This window comes from Loxodonta africana, chromosome 25, assembly GCF_030014295.1.
Source record: "Loxodonta africana isolate mLoxAfr1 chromosome 25, mLoxAfr1.hap2, whole genome shotgun sequence".
Lineage (NCBI taxonomy): Eukaryota > Metazoa > Chordata > Mammalia > Proboscidea > Elephantidae > Loxodonta > Loxodonta africana.
The window spans coordinates 23,499,344-23,519,986 of NC_087366.1; the positions used below are offsets into that span (position 1 = coordinate 23,499,344).

Below are 20,643 nucleotides of genomic sequence, written 5' to 3' on the forward strand. Positions count from 1 at the left end.
ACCCACAGATAATATCATACTTAATGGAGAAAACCTGAAATCTTTCCCCTTAAAATAAAGAACAAAACATGGATGCCTACTACTATTATTCGCCATTGTGCTGGAAGTGCTAGTCAGAGCGATTAGGCAAGAAAAAGAAAAACTATCCAAATCAGAAAGAAAAAAGTAAAACTATCCCTACTCAGATGACATAATCTTATATATAGAAAATCCCAAAATATTCACAAGAAAGCTAATAAATGAGTTCAAAAAAGTGGAAGAGTACAAGGTCAACATACAAAAACCTGCTGTGTTTCTAAGTATCAACACTAACCAATCTGAAAAAGAAATTAAGAAAAAATTCCATTTACAATAGCATCTAAAAGAATAAAATATCTAGAAAGAAATAGGACAAAGGAGGTAAGAGACTTGTATGTGAAAAACTATAAAAAATTGCTAAAAGAAGTTAAAGAAGATCTAAATAAATGGAAAAGGATCCTGTGTTCATGGATTGGAACACTTAATATTGCTAAGATGTCAATACTACCCAAGTGATCTACAGATTCAGTTCAATCTTTATCAATATTCCAACAGCCTTCTTTGCAGAAATGGAAACACCAATCCTCAAATTTATATGAAATTGCAAAGGGCCCCAAACAGCCACAGCAATCTTAAAAAAGGCCAAGTAAGAGGAATCATACTTTCCAATTTCAAAACATACTACAAAGCTACACTAATCAAAACAGTCTGGTGCTGGTATAAGGACTGACATAGATCGAAGAATAGAATTGAGGGTTCAGAAATAAACCCATAAATCTATCTATGGTCAGTTGATTTTTGACAAGGGTGCTAAGATCATTCAGTGGAAAAAGAATAGTCTCCAATAAATGGTGCTGGGAAAACTGGATCTTCAAATGCTAAAGAACGAAGTTGGACACACACCACACACCATATGTGAAAAATTAACTCAGAATGGATCAATGACCTATATTAAAGAATTAAAACCATAAAACTCTTAGAAGAAAACAAAGGGGTACTGCTTCATGAACTAGTTTTCAACAATGGATTATTAGATATGATGACACCAAAAGCATGAGCAACAAGAGACAAAATAGATAAACTGGACTTCATCAAAATTAAAAACTTTTGTGCATCAAAAAACTTTTATCAACAAAGTGAAGAGACAATCTACAGAACAGAAGCAAATATTCGGGAATCATATATCTCATAAGGGTTTAATATCCAGAATATATAAGAAGTCCTACAACTCAACAGCAAAAAGATAAACAACCCAATCAAAAAAATGGGCAAAGGACGTGAATAAACATTTCACCAAAGAAGAGTTACAAATGGCCAATAAGCACATGGAAAGATGCTCAAGATCATTAGTCACTAGCGTAATGCAAATCAAAACCACAATGAGATACCTCTAACCCTCCCACCCAGGACAGCTTTTATAAGGAAAATGGAAAATAACAAGTGCTGACTAGGATGCAGAGGAATTGGAACCTCTTGCATTGCTGGTGCAGTCAATGTGGAAAACAATTTGGTGGTTCCTCAAAAAGTTAAACATAGAATTAACATATGACCCAGTAATTTCATCCCAAAGTATATACCCAAAAAAACTGAAAGCGGGAACTCAAACAGATACTTGTACACCAATGTTCACTGAAGCAATATTCAGAATAGCCAAAAGATAGAAAAAAACCCGAGTCCATCAACAGATAAAATGTGCTATATACATAAAAAGGAGTATTATTCAGCCATTAAAAGAAATGAAGTTCTGATACATGTTATGACCTGGTTGAATCTTAAAAACACTATGCTGAGTGAAATAAGCCAGACACAAAAGGGCAAATATTGTATGATCTCACTATATGAAATATTTACAATAGACAAATCAATAGAGACAAAACTTTATCAGTGGTTACCAGGGACAGGTGTGAGGAAGAAAGGGTAAGTTATTGCTTAAGGGGCACTGAGTTTCTGCTCAGGGTAAGGAATAAATTTCTAAATGGATAGTGGTGAGGGTCGCACAACATGGTGAACATAATTAATATTCCTGTATTGTACACATAGAAATGGTTGAAATGGCAAATGTTTTGTTATCTATAACAATAAAATATAGAATATTATGGAACTTTGCTATTTCCCTAAAGGATTACTATCATGGTCTGCAGGGCACCATAATTTAGTTTATTTGTCATACTGGTTTTCAAGGCAATAGAACAAAAGTGTAAAATCCAATGACCCTAATGAGGTTACATTATGCAAAAAAATAAGAAAAATATTTCCTAGTTTATTACTAGTATTAAATTAAGGCTTAAAATTCTAACATGTTCACAAACAACAGAAAAAGAATTCTTGGGCAATAGCCAGGTAAGTGGACAATAGAGAAAACAAAAACAAAACAAAACCTCTTTTGTTTTAAAGACAATTTATAACTTTCCCTTTTCAAGGCCCATAATAGTTACATGATTTCTCAATTAAATATATATTTTCATTTTTTTAAGTATTTTTTCTAGATTATTTATCTAGCCAAAAAAGAAGTCTGAGTTATGAGCCCAGGTGAACCAACCTTTAGAGCCAATTTATACGTGGCTGAACTCCATATATCTCTTTCTGTCATTAACAGTTTAATATCACTCTCCATCCTTCCTCGTTGCAATGTATATAAATCATGATATTCTTCTACAATTCTAAAAAAAATTAAGAAACAGCTATATAGAGATATATTTTAAAAATAATTTTAAAACTTAAAATTAAAAAATGTTCAAAAATAGACAATTTATTCCCTTAAAATTTATCATAAGGTAAATATTATGGTATAATTTCTGGATATATTGATAACATTTTATATACAGTGAAGTAGAAAAAAAATTCACATTTCATTTACAAATCTTACAAAACTCTTAGTAAAAGTAAAAAGCTCAGTATATTGTTCCCTGCTCTAAACACTTTTTCTTATTATTCTTTTCTTTATTTAGTCATTAGAACTCTCGTAATATAGTATCCTAAAACTGTAATAATACTATATCTAATGAAAATGAAATGGACTGGTATTAGTCATTTTGAATCAGCCAATCATATGGTCTACTATGCCATCATTGAAGAGGAATGACGTCACGTTCATCATCAAAAAGAAAATTTCAAGGAGGCAGGGCAAAGATGGCGGAGTAGTCATACGCTTCCAGTGGTCCCTCTTACAACAAAGACCCAAAAAAACAAGTGAAATGATTATATTTATGACAAGCCAGGAGTACTGAACATCAAAGGCAAAGTTAGAAAATGGACAAAGCAGCAGGAGGAGGGAAAGATGGTTAAGAAGTGGAGAGGAGCTTCCAGACATGAATCGCCAGGAACCCTCAGGTACCATTCCCGGGAGCAACTGCGGCGGGCTAGTAATAGCGTTTCGCTGCAGTTTCCTCAGGGAGAAACAGCCAGCTGCACAGCCTACTCACACCTCTGGAACCAGAGAAGAACGGCGCTCTCAGCAAAAGCTAAATACTTGCATATATTTTACCACGCCCCCAGCCCCCAAGCCAGCTTCAATGGCTATCAATTTCCCTAGGTCTGAGATATGTTCTGCTGAACATCCTGAGCCATTTTCCTGGCCTTGGAGAAAGGAATAAATTCACAGTTGGGGGAAAAGATAATCTCCAAGCTCCACTAACCTGGGGAGCTCAGGACAGAAGTGGCTCCTGTCCAAGCACAAATGATCCATGGACTTTGAATACCTTTCCCCACTGCATGCACCTGTGTGGACCTATTATAGGAGAATAGGCCCTTGTTGACAGACTGCAACTGTTTCAACTGTGCAGTGGAGAGGTGGGTGTTTGATGTTCCACAGAGCTTTCTCTATTAAACAGGGTTCTCACCTACCCACGACAGAGGCCTAAGGACTGGTGGCTCCACTCATGTCACCCAGCCACCTGCAACAGGGGTCCAAGGATAACTGGTACCTCCCAGTCCTTCCAACCAAAAGCATTGGATGTTCATGGTCCTTCTGCAGAACCCAACCACCTGTGCACTCTAGGCAGCAGGGACGCACTTCCCTCACAGACACTCAGGGGATGGTTGTCAGCTCACTGCCTTGTTCAGAGCATGACCCCCTTCTGCAACCAGATACCTGTACTGACACCAATCGCCCCTGCCCCTCTAAGACTGTAGGACAGAGCCTGTACCACACACCTGATGACCAACAACCTGAGTTCAATCCATATAAGAAAAGTGAACGAACTCCTAGGCTCACATACCTGATAACAGCTCTAGCCAACTAGTGACAGGATGTTGGAGCTTAAAAGGGAAAAATAAGCTAGCTCACTCAAGCAACCTATTTAGGCATACCAAAACAAAACTAAGCAAGGAGCTAGGATACAGTAACTAAACATAAAATAAACTAATACAATAACTTATAGATGGCTTGGAGGCAACAGTCAATATCAAATCACATAAAGAAGCAGAAACGATCGCTTCAACAAACTCTCAAAACAAAGAATCAGGGGATCTTCTGGATGGAAGTGCCTTCCTGGAATTACCAGACGAAGAATACAAAAGATTAAAATACAGAACTCTTCAAGACATCAGGAACAAGATCAGAAAAGAGATCAGGCACTACGCAGAACAAGCCAAGGAACACACAAGTAAAACAGTTGAAAAAATTAAAAAGGTTATTCAAGAAGATAATGAAAAATTAAATAGCTGCAAGAATTCATACAGAGACAGCAATCAGAAATTCAGAGGATTAACAATAAAATTACAGAATTAGACAACTCAGTAGAAAGTCAGAGGAGCAGAACTGTGGAAGTGGAAGCCAGAATTTGTGAGATTGAAGATAAAACACTTGGCACCAATATATTTGAAGAAAAATCAGATAAGAGAATTAAAAAAAATGAAGAAATGTTAAGAATCATGTGGTACTCTATCAAGAGAAATAACCTATGAGTGACTGGAGTACCAGAAGAGGGAGGGAGGACAGAAAATACGGAGAGAATTGTTGAAGATTTGTTGGCAGAAAAAGTCCCAGATATTGTGAAAGATGAGAAGATATCTATCCAAGATGCTCATCAAACTCCAAATAAGGTAGATCTCAAACAAGAGTCACCAAAACATATTATAATCAAACTTGCAAAAGCCAAAGATAAAGAGAGAATTTTAAGAGCCGCTAGGAATAAACAAAAAGTCACCTACAAAGGGGAGTTAATAAGAATAAGCTTGGACTACTTGGTAGAAACCATGCAGGCAAGAAGGCCACGGGATTACTTATATAAAGCATTGAAGGAAAAGAATTACCAGCTGAGAATCATATATCCAGCAAAACTTTCTCTCAAATATGAAGGTGAAATTAAGACATTTCCAGATAAACAAAAGTTGAGGGAATTTGTAAACACCAAACAAAAACTACAATACTAAAGGGAGTTCTCTGGTTAGAAAATCAATAATATGAGATATCAACCCAAGACTAGAACACAGGACAGAGCAAGCAGATGTCAACCCAGATAGGGAAATCACAAAAATAAATCAAGATTAAAAAAAAATTGCTCAAAACAGAGAAACAATGATGTCGTTATGTAAAAGAAGACAAAATTAAAACAATAAAGAGGGACTAAGAAATGTAGTCATAGATCTTTTGTATGGAGAGGAAGTCAAGGAGATATAAAGAAATAAAATTTAGGTTGAAACTTAGAAAAATAGGAAAAAATATTGACGTAACCACAAAGGAGACTAACAATCCTACTCATCAAAATGAAATATGAGAAAAAAATAGAGACTCAGCAGAAACAAAATCAAAAACAACAAATACGAGGAAAGGACAATATATAACGATTAACTACTCAGCACAAAAAATTACGTGGGAACAAGAGACTGTCAACAACACACAAAAAAAGACATCAAAATGATAGCACTAAACTCATTCCTATACATAATTACACTGAATGTAAATGGACTAAATTCACCAATAAAGAGACAGAGAGTGGCAGAATGGATTAAAAAAAAAAAGATCCATCTACATGAAGCCTAAAAGAGATGCACCTTAGACTTAGAGACACAAACTAAAACTCAAAGGATGGAAAAATATATATCAAGCAAACAACACTCAAAAAAGAGCAGGAGTGGCAATTTGAATTTCTGACAAAATAGATTTTAAAGTTAAATCCACCACAAAGGATAAGAAGGACACTATATGATTAAAGTGACAATATACCAGGAGGATATAACCATATTAAATATTTATGCACCCAATGACAGGGCTGCAAGATACATGAAACAAACTCTAACAGCATTGAAAAGTGAGATAGAAAGCTCCACAGTTATAGTAGAAGACTTTAACACAACACTTTCGGTGAAGGACAGAACATCCAGAAAGAAGCTCGATAAAGACATGGAAGATCTAAATGCCACAACTAACCAACTTGACCTCATAGACATATACAGAACACTCCACCCAACGGCAGCCAATTATATATTTTTTTCCAACACACATGGAACATTCTCTAGAATAGACCACATATTAGGTCATAAAGCAAGCCTTACAAAGCATCTTCTCTGACCATAAGGCCATAAAAGTAGAAATCAATAACAGAAAAAACAGGAAAAAGAAATCAAACACTTGGAAACTGAACAATACTCTGGTCAAAAAAGACTGGGTTATAGAAGATATTAAGGATGGAATAAAGAAATTCATAGAATCCAATGAGAATGAAAACAGTTCCTATCAGAACCTTTGGGGCACAGCTAAAGCAGTGCTCAGAGGTCAATTTATAGTAATAAATGCACACGTACAAAAAAAAGAAAGGGCCAAATCAAAGAATTATCCCTACAACGTGAAAAAATAGAAACAGAGAGCAACAAAAGAAACCCTCAGGCACCAGAAGAAAGCAAATAAAAAAATTAGAGCAGAATTAAATGAAATAGAGAATAGGAAAACAATTGAAAGAGCTAACAAGACTAAAAGCTGGTTCTTCCAAAAGATCAAGAAAACTGATAAACCACTGGCCAAACTGACAAAAGAAAAACAGGAGAAGAAGTAAATAAGGGGAATAAGAAATGATATGGGTGATATTACAACTGACCCAACTGAAATTAAAAGAAGCATATTAGATTACTATGAAAAATTGTACTCTAATAAATCTGAAAACCTAGAAGAAATGGATGAATTTCTAGAAACACAATACCTACTTAAACTAACACAAACACACACAGAACAACGAAATAAACCCATAACAAAAGAAGAGATTAAAAAGGTAATTTAAAAACTCCCAACGAAAAAAAAGCCCTGGCCTGGAGGGCTTCACTGTAGAGTTCTAAATTTTCAGAAAAGAGTTAACACCACTACTACTAAAGGTATTTTGGAGCATAGAAAAGGATGGAATATTCCCAAACTCATTCTATGACGCCAGCATACCCCTGATACCAAAACCAGATAAAGAAACCACAAAAAAAGGAAATTACACACCTATATCCCATAAACTTAGATGCAAAAGTCCTTCAACAGCATATCAAAAAAAAAAAAAAAAAAAATTCACCATGACCAAGTGGGATTCATATCAGGTATGTAGGGAAGGTTCAAAACTAGAAAAAAAAATTAATGTAATCCATCCTAAAAATAAAAGACAAGAATCACATGATCTTATCAATTGATGCAGAAAAGGCATTTGACAAAGTTCAACACTCATTCATGATAAAAACTCTCAGCAAAACAGGAATAGAAGGAAAATTTCTCAACATAATAAAGGGCATTTATACAAAGCGAACAGTCAACATCAGCCTAAATGGAGAGTCTGAAAGCATTCCCCTTGAGATCGGGAACCAGACAAGGATGCTCTTTATCACCACTCTTATTCAACATTGTGCTGGAAGTCCTAGCCAGAGCAATTAGGCTAGATAAAGAAATAAAGGGCATCCATATTGGGAAGGAAAAAGTAAAAGTATCTTTATTTGCAGGTGACAAGATCTTATACACAAAAAAACCCTAGGTGATTCTCAAGAAAACTACTGAAACTAATAGAAAAGTTCAGCAGAGTATCAGGATACAAGATAAACATACAAAAATCAGTTGGATTCCTCTACACTAACAAGATGAACATCGAAGAGAAAATCACCAAATCAATGCCATTTATAGTGGCCCCCAGGAAGATAAAATACTTAGGAATGAATCTTAGCAGAGACATAACAGACCTATACTAAGAAAACTACAAGACACTACTTCAAGAAACCAAGAGACCTACATAAGTGGAAAAACATACCTTGCTCACGGATAGGAAGATGTAACATTGTAAAAATGTCTACTCTACCAAAAGCCATATATAGATACAATGCAATTCCAATCCAAATTCCAATGACATTTTCTAATGAGATGGGGAAACAAATCACCAGTGTCATATGGAAGGGAAAGAGGCCCAGAATAAGTAAAGCATTCCTGAAACAGAAGAAAAAAGTAGGAGGCCTCACTCTATCTGATTTTAGAACCTAATATACTGCCACAGTAGTCAAAACAGCCTGGTACTAGTACAACAACAGACCAATGGAACAGAATTGAAAATCCAGACATAAATCCATCCACATATGCACAGCTGATATTTGACAAAGTCCCAAAGTCAGTTAAATGGTGCTGGCATAACTGGTTATCCATCTGCAAAAAAATGAAACCAGACCCATACCTCACACCATGTACAAAAACTAACTCAAAATGGACCAGAGACCTAAATATAAAATCTAAAAGGATAAAGATCATGGAAGAAAAAACAGAGACAACGCTAGAACGCCTAATAAATGGCATACGCAGTACGCAAAACATTACTAACAATGCAGAAACACCAGAAGAGAAACTAGATAACTGGGAGCTCCTAAAAATCAAACACCTATGCTCAACCAAAGACTTCACCAAAAGAGTAAAAAGATTACCTACGGACTGGTAAAAAGTTTTTAGCTATGACATTTCCAATCAGAGTCTGATCTCTAAAATCTACATGATACTGCAAAAACTCAAATACAAAAAGACAAATAACCCTTAAACTACAACTACAAAAAGACTAATAGCCATTTAAAAATGGGCAAAGGATATGAACACGCACTTCACTAAAGAAGACATTCAGGTAGCTAACAGATACATGAGGAAATGTTCATGATCATTAGCCATTAGAGAAATGCAAATCAAAACTACAATGAGATTCAATCTCACTCCAACAAGGCTGGCATTAATCCAAAAAACACAAAGTAATAAATGTTGGAGAGGCTGTGGAGAGATTGGAACACTTATACACTGCTGGTGGGAATGGAAAATGGTACAACCACTTTGGAAATCAATTTGGCATTTCCTTAAAAAGCTAGCAATAGAACTACCGTATGATCTAGCAATCCCACTCCTCGGAATATACCCCAGAGAAATAAGAGCCTTTACCCAAATAGGTATGTGCACACCCATGTTCATTGCAGCACTGTTTACAATAGCAAAAAGATGGAAGCAACCAAGGTGCCCACCAACGGATGAATGGATAAATAAATTATGGTATATTCACACAGTGGAATACTACACATCAATAAAAGAATAATGATGAATCCATGAAACATTTCATAACATGGAGGAATCTGGAAAGCATTATGCTGAGTGAAATTAGTTGCAAAAGGACATATATTGTATGAGACCACAATTATAAGAACTCAAAAAATAGTTTAAACAGAGAAGAAAATATTCTTTGATGGTTACAAGAGTGGGAAGGAAGGGAAGGAGAGGGGTTTTCACTAATTAGTAGATAAGAACTATTTTAGGTGAAGGGAGAGACAACACACAATACAGGTGAGGTCAGCACAACTGGACTAAACCAAAAGCAAAGAAGTTTCCTGAATAAACTGAACGGTTCGAAGGCCAGTGTAGCAGGGGCGGGCGTTTGGGGACCATGGTTTCAGCGGACATTTATGTCAATTGGCATAATAAAATCCATTAAGAAAACATTCTGCATCCCACTTTGCAGAGTGATATTTGGGGTCTTAAATGCTAGCAAGCAGCCATCTAAGATGCATCAATTGGTCTCAACCCACCTGGAGCAAAGGAGAATGAAGAACACCAAAGACACGAGGTAATTATGAGACCAAGGGACAGTAAAGGGGCACGTAAACCAGGGACTACATCAGTCTGAGACCAGAAGAACTAGATGGTGCCCAGCTACAACCAATGACTGCCCTGACAGGGAACACAACAGAGAACCCCTGAGGGAGCAGGAGAGCAGTGGGATGCAGACCCCAAATTCTTGTAAAATGACCAGACTTAATGGTCTGACTGAGACTAGAAGGACCCCAGAGGTCACGGACCCCAGACCTTCTGTTAGCCCGAGACAGGAATCATTCCCAAAGCCAACTCTTCAGATAGGGATTGGACTGGACTAAAAAAAAAAACTATGGGACACAAAATTATACTGGTGAAGAGTAAGCATCTTCGATCAAGTAGACACATGAGACTATGTGGGCAGCTCCTGTCTGGAGGGGAGATGAGAGGGCAGAGGGGGTCAGAAGCTGGCCAAATGGACATGAAAACAGAGAGTGCAGGGAAGGAGTGTGCTGTCTCACTAGACTGAGAGCAACTAGGAGTATATAGCAAGGTGTATATAAGTTTTTATATGAGAGACTGACTTGGTTTGTAAACTTTCACTTAAAACACAATAAAAAAATTAACACAAAAATTAGAGCAAAATTAACTAAGACATTTCATGTTAAACAAAAGCTGAGGGAGTTTGTTACTACTAAACATGCCCTACGTGAAACGCTAAAGAAAGCCCTTCAGATTGAAACAAAAAGATACTAGAAGTAACTTGAAACTGTATGAAGGAAAAAGAATACAGTAAAGTTAATTTCATGGGCAAATATTAGGGCCTGTTTTAAGGTATGGGAAAAAAAAATTCCACGCAGATAGTAAGCAAAAGAGAGTAGGGTGGCTATATTACTATCAGACAAAATAAACTTTAAGTCATAATCTTTGAGAGACAAAAACAAAGCATTATATAACAATAAAAAGGTCAACCCATTAAAAAGAAACAACTATAAATATATAATTATAATAATATGTAACAATTATAAATATAAAATATATGAAGAAAACACTCACAGAATTTAAGGGACACATAGACAATTCTATAAAAATGGCTGGAGACTTCCATACACAACTTTCAATACTGGATAGAACTTGTAGACAGAAAATTAATAAATAGAAGATTTGAACAACACTATCATTGAATAGAAAAATTAATAACAGACACTTTATTTTGATTTCAAGGTCTTTATTATCCATGAAACCAAGTATTAATCATAAAAAGCTTGACCCAAACTGCAAAAACCTGCCAGAAACTGTTCTATAGGAAAGCAGAGTTGTCTTATCTTGCTAGAAAAGGATAGTCAACAAACCATTACCTCCTACGGAAAATCTCAAAACTTTCTTGGATGGAGGTGGGTGGAGGGCCTCATTACTGGTAGCCAGGCCGGAAGTAAACTGATATCAGTTGATCTCAGTAAAGGGGGAAGGCAGGTTGAATCAATCACGTTAAGATTAGCCAATGGATGGTCTTCTCGGAAACCCTAAGGAGCAGTTCTTCTCTGTCCTACAGGGTCGCTATGAGTCAGACTCAACTTGATGGCAACAGGTTTGGTTTTCATTTTCTTTTCTTTATAAGCCCCATTGTACCTCGCTTCTTTGAGCCATTTGCTTTTTCTGGAATCAAAATGGCCTCCCTATATTCATATAAAATAACTGCTCAGAATAAACCTTATATTAAAATTTCAATGAGTTTTGATTATTTTTAACACTATAAACCAACTGAGGCACTGGTGGTTCAGTGGTAGAATTCTCACCTTCCATGCAGGGTTTGATTTACAGCTAATGTACCTCATGCGTAGTGACCACCTGTCAGTGGAGGCTTGAGTGTTGCTATGGTGCTGAACAGGTTTTAGCAGGACTTCCAGATTAAGAGGGACTAGGATGAAAGGCCTGACAATCTACTTTCAAAAATCAGTCAGTGAAAACCCTAAGGATCACAACAGTCTGATCCATCATCAATCATGGGTATGGCACAGGACTGAAACACTGTGCATGAGGCCACCATGAGTCAGGGGTTGACTTAATGGCAGCTAACAACAACAACATAAACCAACTAGACCTAGCAGACAAATATCAAACACTCCACCCAACAACAGCACAATACACATTCTTCTCCAGTGGATCATTCTTGAACATAGACCATATGCTAGATCACAAAACAAGTCTCAATATATTTAAAAAGGTTTGAATCATACAAAGTATCTTTGCTTACCACAATGGAAAACTAGAAATAAAAGAAAGAAAACTGGAAATTACACAAATATGTGGAAATTAAGCAACACACTATTAAACAGCTCATAGGTCAAGGAAGAAATCAATAGGAAAATACTTAGACATAAATGACAATGAAAGCACAACATACTAAAGTTTGTAGAATGTACTGAAAGCAATGCTCAGAGAGGAGTTTATATTGGTAAATGCCTACATTAAAAAAGAAGAAATTTCTCAAATCAATAACCTAACTTTACAACTTGAGGAACTAGAAAAAGAACAGTAAACTAAGCCCAAAGCTACCAGAACAAAGGAAATAACAAAGATCATATTGGAGATAAATAGAGAATAGAAAAACAATAGAATCAACAAAACCAGAAGGTGGTTTTTTGAAGAAAATCAATAACATTGACAAACTTTTCGCTAGACTGACAAAGAAAAATAAGAAAAGATGCAAATAACTGAAACCAGAAATGAGAGTGGGAACATTACTATCAACTCTGCAGAAACAAAAAGGACTATAAGTCAATACTCTGAACAACTATATGCCAACAAATTATATAACTTAGATGAAATAGACAAAATCCTAGAAATACATAAACTACCTAAATTAACTCAAGAAGAAATAGAAAACTTCAGTAGATCCATAACAAGTGAAGATACCGAATCAGTAACCAAAAACCTCCAAAGAAAGCAAAGTTCAGGACCAGATGGATTCACTGGGGAACTCTACCAAACATTTTAAGAAGAATTGACACTAATTATTCTCAAACTATTCTAAGAAATAGAAGAGTAGAGAATACTTCCTAACCCTAATACCAAGAAAACTATAGACCAATATCACTTATGAATATAGATGTAAAAAATCCTCAACAAAATACTAGCAAACCAAATCTAACAGCAAATTAAAAGACTAAGTTAGATTTAGTCCAGGAATGCAAGGTGGTTTACCATGAACAATCAATCAATGTAATATACCACATTAATGACTGAAAGAAAAGTGTCACGTGATGATCTCAGTTGATGCAGAAAAGGCATTTGACAATACCCAATGCCTTTGCATGATAAAAAACACTCAACAACAGGAATAGAAGGGAAATTCCAATATGAAAAAGGGCATTTATGAAAAACCCACAGATAACATCATACTCAATGGAGGGCAACTGAAAACTTTCCCTCTAAGATCAAGAACAAGACTAGGATGCCCACTTTCAACACTGCTATTCAGTAATGTACTGGAACTTCTAATCACACCAATTAGACAAAAATAAATAAATAAAAAGTATCCAAATTGGGAAGAAATAAGTAGAAGTACCCCTACAATGGCACATGCTACAATAGCAGAGTTGACCAGCTGCATCAGAAACCTTATCTCACTACCTGGTCCTTTACAGAAAAAGTTTGCTAACTCTTCAAATAGAATAAAAACATTACGACTATAGATTTATTAAAATCTAAAAAAGAACTAGACTCATCTACATCACCAATAAGAAAAATGCAAATGAAAACTGTGATAGTTAAGACTGTGTGTCATCTTGGCTTGGCCATGATTCTAAGAGTTTTGGCAGTTGTATAATGTTGTGATCACTTCCTGCTGAAATCTAATACGCAATCACCCCCATGATGGAATCTGCTGAGTGGTACCACCAGGGATGGGGCCTGTGGTGGCTCACCATCCCCTCAGCCTTCAACTCTCCGCCCTCTGCCACCTACTTCCTTCCTGCTTGCCTTGCCAATGCTTCTGGCTTGTTCTGGGTAGTGCCGCTGACTCTTGTTCGTCTGACCTCTGGTTCTTGGGGCTTGAGCTAGCAGCTTACCTGCTGATCTTGGAATTCATCGATCTTTACAGCCTGAAAGCAAGAGTCTTGCTCTTGGGTTTGCCAGCCCCTGCAGCTATGTGAATCAGAAGACTCTATCCCAATCCACAGACCTGGGATGTTCCAGCCTCTACAATCGCGTAAACTAGTTCCTTGATATAAATCTCTCTCTCTATATATATATATTTATATGCTTTACTGGTTTTGTTTCTCTAGAGAACCCAACCTAAGAAAAAACCATATACGTTTCCATATTTGATAAAGGATAAAGAGAAATGGGAACTGTCATACACTGATGAGAGAATAAACTGGTACAACTACTTTGTGGAGTGCTTTGGCAACATCTAGCAAGAATGAGGCTATGTATTCTATGACCTAGCAGTTCCACTTCTAGGTATACACCCCTAGACTCTCACACAAGAAGTTATTTACAAGATGTATATTATAACAAGGGAGCCCTGGTGGCACAGTGGTTAAAGCACTCGGCTGCTAACCAAAAGGTCAGCAGTTCAAATCCACCAGTCACTCCCTGAGAGAAAGATGTGACAGTCTGCTTCCGTAAACATTTACAGCCTTGGAAACCCTAAGGGGCAGTTCTACCCAATCCTATAGGATCGCTATGAGTCAAAATCAACTCGAAGGCAGTGAGTTTTGGACTATTACAACAGTGCCTGGAAGAGTTAATGTACGTAAAGCACTTTGGACAGTGCCTGAGATATGTGCTCAACAAATATTAGCTATTGTTATTAACTGCAAAAACTGGAAAAATCTACTGAAGAATAAATGAATAAATTATGATCTAGTCAGAATAAATTATGGTTTAGTACAGAAGCAAAAATAAATTTGTTCTATACGCATCATAATAGATCTCAAAAGCATAATATTTGGTTAATAAAAGAAAATGTGAAAATATATAGTCTTGGATATATAAATATGTAGTAAAACATTAAAACATAGGCAGGAACAATACATAACGACTGCTAACTGGTGATTACCTACAGAGAGGGAAGAAGGAGAATGGAGAGAGATATAAAAGAAACTTCAAATATTTCCATTTAAGATTTTGTTTCCTAAGAAAAGGTGTGACACTAACATGACATAATGGCTAACATTTAGTAATGCAGGATGAGTATACCTGAACGTTAATTATAAGGCTTATTTTTCTGATTGAAATATTTCAAAATTTCTAAAAAGGAATTAGAATAATATCTTATACTGACACAACACTGTCTAGGAGACACATATTATTTTCTTTAATCCTCACAACAATCCTGTGAGATAGGTACAATTATAATCCCCATTTTACATATAGAAAAAATGAGGACCAGAAAGGTCAAGTGACCTTCCCAAGATCACAAAGAAGTATCTCTGTGCTATGCATAGTGTTCCCTCCATACTTTCATCTAGAAAACCAGAAAGTAACAACCCACAAACATCATTCAACAAAATGAATAAAAGCCAACAATCTGTTTCCAAAAGAAGCATCATGTTTTATTTTCTTTCTACCCAGAATGAGAAATCAACTAAATTCAGGTAAAGTAATCTATATATGTTTTTAGAATTCAGAAAGTTAGTATCATATGTGTTGTTTCATATACTGGCTGTTATATAACAGCCATAATACCCATAGTTACTGAAATTGGTTTAAAGTATGTAAATATGTATATATATTTAAGGTTACAAATGATATTAAACAAGATGGCTCTTTAATAATGCAGACCATGCTATATACTGCTTCTCTGAAATAGCACAGATAAAGATAATTACAGTATAAAATAGATAAACTCTTGATTATTTACCTATTTCCTAAGGAGCAGTTTGTACTTTGGTAAAAAGAAAATTGTTGTAGACATAATAACATATAAGTGGAAGTATATTTAGACAGTTTTAGCAGAAGTTCAAGACTAGAGATGCAATGCATGCTGCAGAACTTCCATACACGCTTCTCCTTCTACCATATAAGCTATACAAACTTTAAACAACTCACTTTGCATTCTTTTCAGCATCTAAAAGAGCTTGTGCCAAGTCCTTATGGGCCCTCTCTGCTTCCTTTGTTAATTTTATATCATGTTGCCGAACCAGATACAGCTCTCTGAAATAAAAGAAATTTTATACTCATATTGGAGACTTCCAAAACATTTCTACTCAGGAAGTCAGGTTTATAGTCAGGCATTTTTCAGTTACCATATGTACCTCTCTTCTTGGTTTTTCCAACTCATAAGCCAAATACACTCTAGTGTACATTCTGGATGAAATCTTACCAGGGTTTGGCAATCAAATCTTGCTGTCTAGAAGAGGCACAAAGAAGATGTGGAGGATCCTCTAGGATGGAGTACTGGATCCTGTAGGCAAGTGCTGACAACCAGGGCTTCCAGGCTGCTCTACCCCACTGTCTGACATGTCTACCCTGTCCTCTTCATTCTTGCCACTAATCTCTTGCCACAAATTAGATAATCACTAACCTTGTTTGCTAAATGTTGCTTATTCTCTTTGGTATTTGAACCTCAACATCCATAATCATGGCCCTGCTTTATAACCTAATTAAGAGAAACATCTCTATCTTGGAAGGAAGAGCAAGAATTTTTTCCCTACCAGCTTTGTGCTAACCAAATGTAACCCAACTCTCTACATCTGTATCTAATCTACATCCAGTTCTTTCTATTCTCTTGTTATACATGAAAGGAGGGCAAAAGAGTCCTCAGCTTTAACCAATTCACTTTCCCTATTAACTTTTCACTCTCTTTAGAGATATGGCTCTGATGTTTGTTTTTGTGTTTAAGATAATCACAATTTTTACCTGGTCAGTTCCTCAATAACATTCTTGAAATTATACAGTTCCTCTAAAATGCGCTGGTCCATTATTCGCTGAGCCACCAAATCTTTGTAGAAGTCAATCATCTGCCGGGCAATCTGGTCAAGCATTTGCACATACCTCTCTCTACATGAGAAAGAAGGGACACAGACATCGTAATGAAGGAAAGGAAAAAGGAGCCAGAAAATATGTGAGAGAGAAAATAATTTTAGAGAAAGAAATGGGAAACAGGCACAAAAGATATATGGGAAGAACAAGATAGAAAAAGAAAGGGATCTAGGCTGTGTATTCCTGTCATGCTCATACAAGTGAATGAACAATTATGGAGAACTGTAACCACAGCCATAAATATTCGGAACATCATGTCTGAGATGTGAGACAAAAATAATGACTTATTTTATTTCTTCTTCTAGATTATAAAGTCTATGAGGACAGAAACCATGTCATATACTTGTATCTTTACATCATCTAACAGAGTGCCTTGAATATAGTGAGATTTTGATAAACAGATGAATTCATGAGTAAAACTAGTTTTCTCAAGTTAATCAAAATGTAAAAAGATACTGTTATCAAATAAACAAAGAAATGCCATAAAATACAAAGAAGCAATTTCTTTTGCTTCTGAATAAAGCCAAACAAAATATTTGAAAATGATCACAGGTGATAAATTACAGAGACCATACTAAGCAGCATTCATTTATATTAAAAAGTGACCTAGGTGTTATACCCTAAGCCTGAGGTTCTAAATTGTAATAGCTTTGATTTGGAATGGTCATTTCATCCAATCTTTCACCCACTGACAGAAAGGTGGTCACTGACAAAAAAGGATTATCCAGTCCTTGCTTAAACATTTACACTGACTGGAACACTATCAGCTTGATATGAAGCTCATATATTGGAAAATACTAATTTTAAAGAATACCTGCTTTAAGACTTTCCTTCCTGGCAACATAGGGGACCAGATGCTCTGAAGGGCCCTCCCATTACCACACAATTAGATCCACAATAGAGCACACTTTTCAAAGCATTACTGGAATTAGAGGAACAAATAGAGAAACCCTATGGGGCTTTTTTTTTTTTTTTTTTTTATGGGGCGTTCTACTCTGTCCTATACGGTCGCTAAGAGCTAGAATCAACTCAACGGCAATGGGTTTGGTTTTTTTGGTAAGGATAAAAAAGAAACAAAATACAATGAACTAAAAATGGGGCTGTCTCACAGATCACTAAGAGTGAGGCATGGAGTGGAAGGTGTTGAGCAGTATGCAGTAAGCAGATGCAAGGTCAGAGTTACCCCTGGGAAAAATATCAACACTAGGACCCAGAGACTATGCCTTAGGCCCACTTCAAAGTGGTGGACCTGAGCATAGGACTATTGCATGAGCCATAATTACAGAAGGGAGCAAATACAAATCCACTTTTGAGGAAAGCGTCTCTGATTTAAGCCCTGAGGACTCCATGATTAAGATTGCCCAAATATTAGTTCACAAGCAGAGACTGCAAAATACTCATATAAATAAACGATCATGAATGAGAATCAGAAGAAACAATAAAAAGTATATTTAGACACCAAAGGTCTTCATATATCAGAATTATCAGATTAGAATATTAAACGACTATGTGTGAAATATTTGAGAAATAAAAGATGGAATCTAAAAGTGAACAAGCAATGAGGAATTATCATATATGATAAGATATATATGGAAACAAATCAACAGAACTTTCAGGGAAAAATGCAGCTGAATTGTAAAATTCAATACACGGGTTACAGCAGAATAAAAAAAAATTTTTTTTTTTTAATAGACACAGCCAAAAAGGATATTAATGTCCTGAAAAAATTTCCTAGAATGCAGCATAGAAACAATGAGACAGAAATTATGAAAAAGAGATTAAGAGACAAAAAGGATAGAATGAGAATATCTAATATAAATCTAATTAGAGTTCCAGAAAAAGAAAACAGAGAGAATGAAGAGACATTACTCAAAGAGATCATTGTTAATAATTTCCCAAAACTTAGGAAAGATATTAATTCACAAGTATAGGTATAAAATAAATAAATAAATAAATAATTTTTTTCATATAGGTATAGGTACAGGGAATGTAAAAAGAAATCCAGAGGAACTAAATTTACTCTCTTGCCTGAAACAACAAAAAATGGACAAAGTATGTGAAACAACAATTTTCAAGACACTGAATATCAGGCAATAAAAGAAAGTGATCTCTGAGAGACTGGAATTAAATAAGGTGAGTCCTACAACTGATCAAGCTTACATACTTGAAAGAATTTCCAGGCTATAGTGCAAGGAAAGGGAACCTAGGAGAATGTCAATGGAGTCCCTGTGCTAAGGAGGCAGATCTAAGAATCTAAAGACATGGAAGCAACTAGAGTTCATAGGACAGAGTACCAGAGAGGAGAGAGCTGCACAGAGAGAGAAGTCTGGGTATCCACAGAAGGTACTCCTCAAGTATGCGGCTAAATGCTGATCAGTGAATAAATGTGAAGAAACTACCTAAGATCAGAGAAAGAACTACTCAAAGGGATCAGAAGTAAGAGTCACCAGCACTCATACCTGGCTGGAAATAGTGCCAGCTTCAACCAGCAGATTGGAAAAACTTCGTGATTTATGAGCATTGGGTATGGTACACAGAAAGGTCTTGCCTCAGTATTTAGAAATAATTATCCTTAGATTGAGCACTTCTCTTTTCTCATCTAAAGGTCTAGAAGAATCAAACTGTTTGCATGAAACTTGATTGCATCCCAGAACAAAGCTGGAGAAATACAAAAATATTCATCATCCATCAAGGTAAAGTTCATGATGTCTGTCAACCAATCAAAAATTACGAAGCATGTAAATAAGCAGTAAGACAAATCCATGAAGAGAAAACCAATCAACCAAACCAACCAAGAACTGGCATAGATGTTAGAGTTAACAGACAAGAACATTAAAAGAGTTATTATAACTGTATTCCATATGTTCAAAAAGTTAAGTAGAGACATGGAAGATATTTTAAAAAATGAGTTCCTAGAGATGAAAACTACAATGTCTGAGATGAAAAATATACTGGATGGGATTATGGCAGATTAGATATTTCAGAAAAAAAAATTAGTGTACTTGAAGGTATAGCAATAGAAACTATCCAAAATGAAACACAGAGAGAAAAAAAATAGGGAAATAATGTTCAGAACAACAGTAACCTGTGCGACAACTTCAAGTGGCCTAATACATGTATAAATGGACTCCTCTGAAAGGGCAGGGAGAGCAGAAAAATACTTGAACAAATAGTGGCCAAAAAATTCCCAAATTTGGTAAAAACAACAAACCCCAGATCCAAGAATCTGAATGAACACCAAGCACGAGAAATGTGAAGAAAACTATACCAAGCACATCATAATCAAATTGCTCAAAACCACCAATAGAGAGAAAATCTTAAAAGCAGACTGAGAAAAAAGCTATGTTACACACAGAGGAATGAAGATAATAACAGCAGATTTCTCATTGGAAACAATGCAAGTGAGAAGACAGTGAAGCAACATCTTCAAAGTGCTGAAAAAAAAAAACAAAAAACTACGCCCAGTGAAAGTATCTTTCAAAAATGAAGGTGAGACATACAAAAGCTGAAATAATTAATCACCAGCAGACACACACAATAAGAAATGTTAAAATAAGTCCTGAAGAAAAATGATACCATATGGAAAACTGAATCTACTATCAGAAATGGTAACTACATGAGTAAATAAATTA

At 35.8% G+C, this 20,643-nt stretch overlaps 1 protein-coding gene across 1 annotated transcript in view; it reads right to left on the reverse strand.

Moving 5' to 3' along the window:
• Positions 1-20,643, reverse strand: part of AXDND1 (axonemal dynein light chain domain containing 1) — a 190,812-nt gene that overhangs the window by 115,921 nt on the left and 54,248 nt on the right. Inside the window, exons 9-11 of the mRNA XM_064276579.1 lie at positions 16,889-17,029; positions 16,079-16,183; positions 2,558-2,678 (exon numbers count right to left, since the gene is read on the reverse strand). Of these exons, the coding sequence (XP_064132649.1) occupies positions 2,558-2,678; positions 16,079-16,183; positions 16,889-17,029 (367 nt within the window). The remainder of the gene's footprint in view (positions 1-2,557; positions 2,679-16,078; positions 16,184-16,888; positions 17,030-20,643) is intronic.